The 9,852-nt window shown below is 47.5% G+C and overlaps 1 protein-coding gene and 1 long non-coding RNA gene across 3 annotated transcripts; both read left to right on the top strand.

Annotated features, from left to right (window-relative positions):
* Positions 1-1,806: 1,806 nt before the first annotated feature.
* Positions 1,807-6,456, top strand: Rbp7 (retinol binding protein 7). The gene is made up of 4 exons (NM_001108693.1): positions 1,807-1,898; positions 3,223-3,401; positions 3,909-4,010; positions 6,217-6,456. Exons 1-4 carry the CDS (start codon positions 1,826-1,828, stop codon positions 6,265-6,267), a joined length of 405 nt encoding a protein of 134 aa, NP_001102163.1. The 5' UTR covers positions 1,807-1,825; the 3' UTR covers positions 6,268-6,456.
* A 1,297-nt stretch (positions 6,457-7,753) lies between these two features.
* On the top strand, positions 7,754-9,543 carry LOC103692512 (uncharacterized). Of its 2 annotated transcripts, none has more exon segments than NR_190497.1 (2): positions 7,754-8,269; positions 8,995-9,543. It is a non-coding gene; the product is annotated as an uncharacterized LOC103692512 (long non-coding RNA).
* Positions 9,544-9,852: the final 309 nt, after the last annotated feature.

The raw sequence follows: 9,852 nt of genomic DNA, 5'->3' as shown, positions 1-9,852 counted from the left end.
GGCAGAAGGCACAGCATCAGATCCCCTAGAACTGATGCTGTGGATGATCTGGAGTTGCAGGCAGTTGTGAGCCTCCATGTGGGTACTGGGGACTGAACTCATGTCCTCTGATACAGCAGCAAGTGCTCTTAACTGCTGAGCCATCTCTCTCCTGCCCCTGCCCCTCAAGGGATTACAAGAATGGCACAGTAGTAAGTCTTGCAGACATCATGCATAGATGATGTCTATGGCTGATACTGTAGACTAGTCCACTTTTTCTCCTTCCTTCTCCTTTGGCTCTCTATGTTACGGAGGCTAAATCCTGGAGACTACATCTCCCAGGCTCCGTTGCAGTTAGCAGTGGTAATTGAAGGGTTGGGTCAATGAGAAGTAACTGGAACTGTGTGCCCAGGAAGCTAATGCTGCAGAGTTAATGGTGTGTGACATTGCCTACTCTGTACCACATGGCTGACACCTGAAAGCTGACTCAAGACAGTGAGGTCAAAAACAGAGGCAAAAGGGATTGGGGATTTAGCTCAGTGGAAGAGCGCTTGCCTAGCAAGCGCAAGGCCCTGGGTTCGGTCCCCAGCTTCGAAAAAAAAAAAAAAAACAAAACAAAAACAAAAAACCAGAGGCAAAGGTTACTAGGATCACAGAGAAACCCATTCTGGGTCATCTAGGTGTCTACTCATTATAGAAGTGCTGAGTAAGACACTCAGTTCCCTTTAACCCATGAAGTTCTATTTAAAACCCAAGCACCATATAAACCAGGTGTGGAGCACAGGTGTGGAGCACAGGTGTGGCACACACCTGTAATCCTGGCAGAGGCAGCAGAATCACAAGACCATCTTTGGCCAACATAGTGAGTTAGCAGGCAGCCTGAGCTACAAGAGACCATGTCTCAGAAACGAGGCAGACACTAGACAGGTGACACAGCTGTTGAGAGCACTAGGGGGCTGGAGAGATGGCTCAGTGGTTAAGAGCACTGACTGCTCTTCCAGAGGTCCTGAGTTCAATTCCCAGTACCCACATGGTGGCTCACAACCATCTGCAATGGGATCTGATGCCCTCTTCTGGGGTGTCTGAAGACAATGATAGTGTCCTTACCTACATACATATAATAAATAAGTAAATTAATTAATTAATAAAATCCTAAAAAAAGAGCGAGCACTAGCTGCTCTTTCAAAGGACCTGAGTTCGTTGTCTAACATCTATGGAGTGGAATGGGAGTGGGTAAGACTGCAGCCTGCCTGTAGTTCTATCTCCTGAAGAGATACTCTCTTCTGGCACTGGCACACGCATGGTATACACTCACACACACACACACACATACACACACACACACACACACATACACACACACACACATATAAACAAAATTAAAATGGATATTTACTTAAACCTGAGCGGGGTAAAAGAAATGGATTTCTCTATATTAGGATGGCTGTGTGTTTGCATATACTGTCATTTATGTTGACCCCGTATTTGATGCTAAGAGCTGAAAACCATTCCTTTAGTCATTAACGTCGAGGCAGAAGAATAAAGGATGACCTAGGACACACTCTGGGCTCAGACGTGCCTAAAGTTAAACGCCAGGAGGGAGTCACAAGGGAAACAGATGTTGCCAAGGTAGGGTGGGGCAGGAGAAGGGATGAAGCCGGAGCATGTGGGAAAGGAAGTTAGGAAAGATAGCCAACCGGTGTTTCCACGGTTCCCCACCCCCAGCTTCCCTGTCCCCTCTTGTAGTTCCCTCGGGCTCCATCCTGGCTCCGCCCCCGCCCCATTGACAATATAAGGCACCACGCCCGGTGACTTTCAGGCTTTAGCTGCCAACTGACACCCAACCATGCCAGCAGACCTCAGCGGTACCTGGAACCTTCTCAGCAGCGATAACTTCGAGGGCTACATGCTGGCCCTGGGTAGGACCCCAGGGTTGTGTCTCCGGGATTGAATGAAGGCAGCCTGTCCTGTCTGTTCCAGGTCCTTCTGTCTCCCTCCTGTGGGTTATGCTCTCGGCTGGTCAGCTCCTGACCTTGTCCCACAGTCTCTGCTCCTCTGTCAATCCTCTGTTTTCTGACCCCCTTGTCTGGTCTCCCTGTCAATCATCCCTGCCCACACCTGTCTTTCCCTCGGTATCCCTCTGCACCCCTCGAATCGCAAGTACTTCTGTACCGGTGTCTGTCCAACTTTGCACGGATACGGATGGGGGCGGCTGGGGCTCCTAGGGTCAGGGCGGGTCCTGGCGCCCTAAACCAGTCACGGTCTGCATGAGAATTCAATTTCCCTCCCAGCGCTGAGCCTGCTTGGCCAGTGTTCGGAGTCCAAGGCGACTCCTGCAGATGAACGGGCAGAGTCAGCCTGAGCTACCCATGTGTGCAGTGGGGGAGCTGCGCCCAACCCTGTGGCCACCAGTGGGGTGCATGGGTCCACGAGGGTCTGATTATTGTCCCAGCATCCTAAAAGACTCTCAATATGGCGTTGCCCCGGCAACTTGCTCTGGCTCTACAGGTTTGGCAGATCTCGGCAACTATTACTGCATACAGAGCACTCTTGACCGTTTGCCAGGGCTTGTGTTGAGATTTGTTTGGGAATGTTTGTTTGTCTGTCTGTTTGTTTTGAGATAAGGTCTCTGGGTCAAGCTGGCCTGGACCTCACTTTGTAGACCAGGCTGCGGTCTCAGACTTCAACAAATCCTCCTCTCTCAGCTTCCCAAGTATAGGAATTAGAGACTTAAGCTATCTTATCTTGATACACTTGGTGCTTAACAAACTTCGTTTTGCCTTCAAGTAAATAGAACAGACTCCAAACCCCCAGTAAAAGCAGTTTTTAAAAAATCTTCTTTAGGGGCTAGAGAAATGGCTCGATCAGGCACCGGCAGCGCACAACCATCTGAATGCCCTATTAGAGGGAATCCGACGCCCTCTGCTGGCCGCTGTGGGCATTGCACACATGTGGTGCACAGATAACGCTTGCAGCTATTCACGCATACATATTAAATAAATAAAATTCGTAAAAGTTCTGAGTCAAGTATGGTGGTACACACCTGTAATCCGATACTTGGAAGTGAGGACAAGAAGATCAGAAGTTTAATGTCACCTTTGCCTATACAAGTTCAAAGACAGCATGCTTTATGTAAAATCTTGCTTTAAAACCAGCCGTGCTCTAACTTACACACGCCATACCCACCCATAGGTTAACGTAAATAATTAAAATAAAAATATAACAGGAACAATAACTTTTCAGGTATTGACTTTGCAACTCGTAAGATCGCCAAGTTGCTGAAGCCACAGAAAGTGATTGAGCAAAACGGGGACTCCTTTAGCATCAACACGTGCAGCAGCCTGAGGAACTACCTTCTTAAATTCAAGGTTGGAGAAGAATTTGTGGAGGACAACAAAGGACTGGATAACAGAAAATGCATGGTAAGGGGCTAGGGCATGGCTAAGGGCTGGGCTCTCACTTAGCAAGCATGAGACCTGAGTCAGATTTCTAGCACCATAGGAAAAGAAAAAGAAAGAACATAGGCTTGGGGCTGGAGAGATAGCTCATCAACTAAGAGCATCTGGGGCTCTTGGAGAGAATCGGGGGTTCAATTCCCAGTACCCAAATGGTGGCTCACAACCATCTGTAATGGGATCCGATGCCCTCTTCTGATGTGTCTGAAGACAGCTACAGTGTACTTATGTACATAAAATAAAAAAATTTTTTTTTCTTTTTTTTTTTTTTCGGAGCTGGGGACCGAACCCAGGGCCTTGAGCTTCCCAGGCAAGCGCTCTACCACTGAGCTAAATCCCCAACCCCAAAAAAAATCTTTTTTAAAGCAAAAAAAATATTAAAACCTAACACAGTCTGTAGATTTCACAAAGTTAACACGGCATGCATTCTACCTGGTAATGTTTACGGATTGTTTTGCTCTTCCTTTCATGCAGAGCACAGTTACCTGGGAGAACGACAAACTCACTTGTGTACAGAAAGGAGAGAAGAAAAACAGAGGCTGGAGCCACTGGATTGAAGGGGACCAGCTCCACCTGGTACTTATCCAATTCTGTTCTTTCGAAAACACTCTAGGGGAGAGATATTTGTATTTATGTGTACGTGTGCGTGTGTGTGCGCGTGCGCGTACGTGCGTGTGCCCGCCACATGCATGCAGTGCTTACAGAGACCAGAAGAGGGCGCTGGATCCCCTTGGAACTGGAGTTACAGGTGGTCGTGAGCTGCCCTATATGGGGGTGGGGAACTGGTCCTTTGCAAGAGCATTAGGAAGTCTCAACCACCAAGCCATCTCTTCATCCCCTTGTTATTTTTTTTAAAAAATATATTTATTTATTATGTATACATCATACAGCTTTCTGCCTGCATGTATGCCTGCAGGCCAGAAAGGGGCACCAGATCTCATTACAGATGATTGGGAACCACCAAGTGGTTGTTGGGATTTGCCTGGCTTGACTTTGTACAGGTCTTGTGCTCGCTGTCACAGGCTCTGTGAGTTCGTACACAACACAGCCCTGCTGTGTCTCGGAGATGCTGTTCCCTTGGAGTTGTCCACGACCTCTGGCTCTGGCCTTTCTGCCTCGTCTCCTGAATAGATCCTACAGCCCCGAGGCTGTCTAAAGGCATCCCATTCACGGCAGTGTGGAGTGTTCCATGGTCTCTGCCCATTGACCAACTGTGGGTCTCTGTTAATTACCATCTGTAGCAAGAGGAAGCTTCTCTATTGAGGGTTGAACTATGCAGTTATGAGTCCCAGATCAGTGTCCTTTGTTTTTATTTTTTATTTATTTTTTTTCTTTTCTATTTTTCGGAGCTGGGGACCGAACCCAGGGCCTTGCGCTTGCTAGGCAAGCGCTCTACCACTGAGCTAAATCCCCAACCCCTGTTTTTATTTTTTAAAGAGATAGCAGTAAGATATATAAAAAATAACACGGACAGTCACTCTTCTCTCCTCTCTCTCCTCTCTCTCCTCTCTCCTCTCTCTCTCTCTCCCTCTCCCTCTCCCTCTCCCTCTCCCTCTCCCTCTCCCTCTCCCTCTCCCTCTCCCTCTCCCTCTCAACATGCAGAAAAATCTTGATCGGAGGGACTTTTGTTGTTGTTGTTGTTATTATTATTCAAGATAAGGTTTTGGGGGTTGGGGATTTAGCTCAGTGGTAGAGCACTTGCCTAAGAAGCGCAAGGCCCTGGGTTTCATCCCCAGCTCCGAAAAAAAGTACCAAAAAAAAAAAAAAAAAAAAAAAAAAAAGATAAGGTTTTGGTTTTGCTGTGTAGCCTTGGCTGCCCTGGAACTCACTCTGTAGAGCAAGCTGGCCTTGAACTCACAGAGATCTGCCTGCCTCTGCCTCCTCAGTGCTGGGGTCAAAGGTGTAGGCTACAGCTCTAGGCTGAATTGATCCCTTTTTTTTTTTTAAAGATGTATTTATTTTATTTATATGGGTACACTGTCACCGTCTTCAGACACACCAGAAGAGGGCACTAGACCTCATTATAGATGGTTAGGAACCATTATGTGGTTGGTGGAGGATCTCTGAAAGACCAGTCTGTGCTCTTAACCAACCACTGAGCCATCTCTCCAGTTCTGATCATGTATTTTTTAAAACATAGAGAAAGGCAGTGAGGTAACTACTCAGCTTTGACTATGATCTGGAAAATAATAGTGTTTCAGGGTGGTCTCTATGATCAACAAATCTCAGTCCCTGGTGCATCCTTGCTACCCCAAGAGGCCAGAGGTACAGCTCACTGCCTCTGGCTGCTTTGGGGTCTTATTTCTTCACAGAGGGACACTGGTTTGTTTCACAGCCAGAACTGCACAGCTACAGGTCACAGCTCAAACCTGTCAATACTTCTAAAGTACAATCTAGAAGGTATCAAATCTGCAAAATATAAAGCCAGGGCTGGGTAAGGTGGTACATGCCTTCAATCCTAGCACTTGGGAGGGAGAGGCAGGTGGATCTTTGTGAGTTTGAGACCAGCCTGGTTTTCATAGTGAATTCCAGGACAGCCAGGGCTATGTAGAGACACCCTGTCTATATGTATGTGTGTATATGCATACACATGCACATACATAGGAATAACTTTACCTGTGTTTGTGGTTTTACACTTGCTCCCGTAGAGACTGTTAGGATCAAATTGTTGGACACCCATTTGCTGTCAGTGCGGGAGAAAGATGGAGAAGACCATACATTCGGTATCAGAGCTATTGAAAACGTAAATCAACTTTTTTTTTCTCTCTTCTTCCTGTCCCAGGAAATGTTCTGCGAAGGCCAGGTGTGCAAACAAACCTTCCAGAGAGCCTGATCTATGTCCAGCCATAGAGCCCACTTGGGGCAACTGCTCGATGCCAAATTATCTTGCAGAAGGAATGAGTGTTTGTCTGTTTTGGGTTGATAAAGAGCCTTATATTGGAGAGATGTCACACAGCCTGTACTAGTAACTATTTGATTGCAGCACGGTTTCAGCTCCAATAAACCTATTCAAATGACGCTGATTTTTTCTTTCAACACTTAACATGACTTGTTTGTTTGTTTGTTTGTTTGAGGGGCTGAAGAGATTTATTTCTTTGTTATCTGAGGGGCTGAAGGGATGGCTTAGAGGTTGAGAGCACTGACTGCTCTTCCAAAGGTCCTTGCCTTGGATTCCCAGCAACTACATGGTGGCTCACAACCATCTGTAATGGGATCTGATGCCCTCTTCTGGTGTGTCTGAAGACAGGGACAGTGTACTTATATATAATAAATGAATAAATCTTTTAAAAAAATCTAAATTTATGTATGATATATATATACATATGTATGTGTATATATACATAGTTATATATGTATATATATGAATATGTGTGTGTGTACATATGGCCTTGAACCCACAGACATTGCCCTGTCTCTGCCTCCAGGGATTAAAGGCCTGGGGCTCGACCCATTATTTTGAGGAGTGTTTGAAAGCCTGTTCCATGCACAGAGTGCACACTGAGAACAGGACATTAATTCCTGCCTCCAAGGCAGGTGAGAAAGGTTTCAAAAATAGCTTCTGAAGGCGAACAGGTGGTGGCGCTGGAAGGGTGTGCGGCTAGAGAGGTGGCCTTGATACACAAGCCAACAGGAAGTACTTTAGCTGGCACGCCAGGAGGTCTTTCAAGGGATTTGGTTGCTTGTTTTTATCTGGGGTCTCACACAGTATAAGCTGGCCTTGACTTTGTATCCTCTGCAGTCTCTTCCAGATGCTGGGAGTACTGACGTGCTATTTCACATCTGGCTTGCCCTTGCACAGGCAGCCTGGTGCTCCGGAGCGGTGCTCCAGTTAACTGACAGGGTGTACTTGGGTGGGTGTGAAGAAACTGGATTAAGGGAGATAGATCACCATAGACCTATCATCAAAGACCTTGAGTGACAAGTTTTAAAAGTCGGAGTTTGGTTGGCTGGAGAGGTGGCTAAGAGCACTGGCAGCTCTTCCAAAGGACCCCGATTTAATTCCCAGAACTCACATGTCAGCTAACAACCATTTGTAACCCCGGTTCCAGGGGATCCAACACCCTTTCCTGGCCTCTGTGGACACTAGGTGTGCAGGTGGTACGTAGACATACACGCAGGCAAAATGTCTATACACATAAATAAAAATCGGGGGCCGGCAAGATAACAGTGGGTAAAGGTCCTTGCCCTCCTCTGACAATATGAATTCCACCCCCACTTGACGAAGGAGAGAATTGATTTTCCACAAGTTCTTCTCTAATGTCCACATGTGCAATATGTACACGCACGCACGCACGCACGCACTCACGCTCGCACTGGTTAGACTTGCCCGCTGTGTAAGAGGAAGGTCACACTAAGAAAGTGTGTAGGTTGAGAAAGTGTGTTGGTTGGTTTGACAGAAGCTAGACTAGCCAGAGACAAGCTCTGGGCAAGTATTTGAGGTAATATCTGGATGTAATTAATCGAGGTGAGGAGACCGGCCCTAACTGGGAGGCACCATCGCTTGGACTGAACAAAAGGTCCTTGAGCCCTGCTGCGAGACGCCCAGGCTTTGGAGGGCAATAACCTGGGACTGTGAGTCAGCACAAAGCCTTCCTTCTTTACCTTGCTATCCTCAGGGTATTTTTCCACAACAGTAGAAAGGAATGTAGGCAGTAGGGTACCTGCAAGATCAGAGAGGAGATAGGACTGTTGATGGGGGAGGATCTTGGAGGGAGATGCAGATAAGAAAGTCCCGGTAGAGAGCCCTGGGCAAGTCTCCTTAACACGCTAGGACTCTGTCTGGAGCAGAAGCATCCATTGAAGATGAGGAATCCGCAGTTCAAGATAACTAACTGGTGAGTAAGGCAGGATGGAAGGTGAGGACTGTGCTAAGATGACCGTCTCCAGCTGCTGAAGGGGGAGGAAGCCCACAGGGAGAAGGCAACGTGGTGGAAGCCGGAAGTGAGGCTGCAGCTCCGTGAAGGGGCGGTGCCTGCTCAGCAGGGGAGTAGACAGAGGGATGGCGGGAAGCCGAGCACGGCTTTTCAAGCCTAAGGGGCCACCCAGATGGGAACAGCATTCTGAAACCGGGTTGAAATCCCAGCATCAGGAATCTCAACGCAATTAACATTCCCTGTCATGGTGGCCAACATAGAGACAGTGTGACCCTTAGGCTTTAAGCACAGTTCATTGATATTTTAACATTTTATGTGGAAAAAAATTACACACACACACACACACACACACACACACACACACACACACACACACATTATGTTGGGCACCTTCACAGCAAATGTTAATTGTGCTGCGGCTCTAGAAACTGAGGCTTCAGCTAGCGACTCCTTTTATCTCCCACGTCAGGATGATTTTCCCGATCGTGCCTCAGTGGGACTCAGTAAAAGAACATCGGACAGACTAGGACTTAAGTGTCTGAGGCCTAAGCGCCACAGTTTATGCCTGGAAATAACCGAATACTTTTAGGAGCCAAAGGAAGGACTTCCGTGAAGGCAGGGACGTGATAGCTGCACCAGGCGCTGGATGCAACTTCCCTCCCATGGCTCCCGCTCCTTCTCTGCAGGCTGGCGCCAGCTGGCGGGGCTCACAGGGCTCAGACTGGAACGAATGGCCACTTTGAGTTTCAACTCCAAGCGTCCACCAGGGGGAGGCTGCAGGACCTCGCTGTGCAGAGCTGAGAAGGGCTGCCACGTGTCGGATGAGGACTGCGTGGAGCCGCGGGGTAGCGAGGAGGCTCTGTCGTTCCCCAAAGCAAGGGCTGGGTTCTCCGTGCAAAGGTGTAATGACACGGAGAAACGGCAGATTTTATGGAATAAAAGAGGAAGCTTCTCGCGACGACGCTTCTGCGAGGTATCTGAACCAAGCCAGCTTTCCTGGGAGGATCAAGAATTTCAACTCCTGGATTCCAGGAGAGCAGGATGGAGAACAATGGGAAGTCTGTGGTTAGGGAGGGGACCTGCAGTTCCACACGCGGACACCGGAGGGGAGGCAGAGGACACTTGGTCCTTGGTTTTAATTCATTTCTATTTATTTATTTATTCCTGCCTAGTAGGAATGGAGAGATCTGATCTTTCAAAAAAGAAATAAATAAATAAAAGCAATCAAACAAAAACAATTTTAAAAAATTAATATTAGTATACACACACAAATCCTTTCTGGGAGTAGGGGGTTGGAGATAAGGTCTCACTTTGTAGCTCTGGCTGGCCTGGAACTCAGTATGTAGATCAGGCTGGCCTCTGCCTCCCTAGTGTTGGTATTAAATATGTGGGCCACCATACCCGGTTTTTTTTTTCTTTTAATTAATTGTGGATGTGGGGGGGGGGTTCGGAGACGGCTCAGCACACAAAGGCACTTGTCCCTCAGTTTGTGGTATCTGATAGGAGGACAGAACGGAGTCCTAAAGGTTGTCTCTGATCTCCAC

Source organism: Rattus norvegicus, chromosome 5 (genome assembly GCF_021556685.1).
Source record: "Rattus norvegicus strain SHRSP/BbbUtx chromosome 5, alternate assembly SHRSP_T2T, whole genome shotgun sequence".
Lineage (NCBI taxonomy): Eukaryota > Metazoa > Chordata > Mammalia > Rodentia > Muridae > Rattus > Rattus norvegicus.
This window is presented reverse-complemented; position numbering and strand designations above follow the sequence as displayed.

Coding starts and splice junctions, on each gene's coding strand:
- Rbp7 (NM_001108693.1), top strand. CDS start 1,826: ATGCCAGCAGACCTCAGCGGTACCTGGAACCTTCTCAGCAGCGATAAC. Junction 1,899..3,222: donor GGGCTACATGCTGGCCCTGG/GTAGGACCCCAG, acceptor ATAACTTTTCAG/GTATTGACTTTGCAACTCGT. Junction 3,402..3,908: donor TGGATAACAGAAAATGCATG/GTAAGGGGCTAG, acceptor CCTTTCATGCAG/AGCACAGTTACCTGGGAGAA.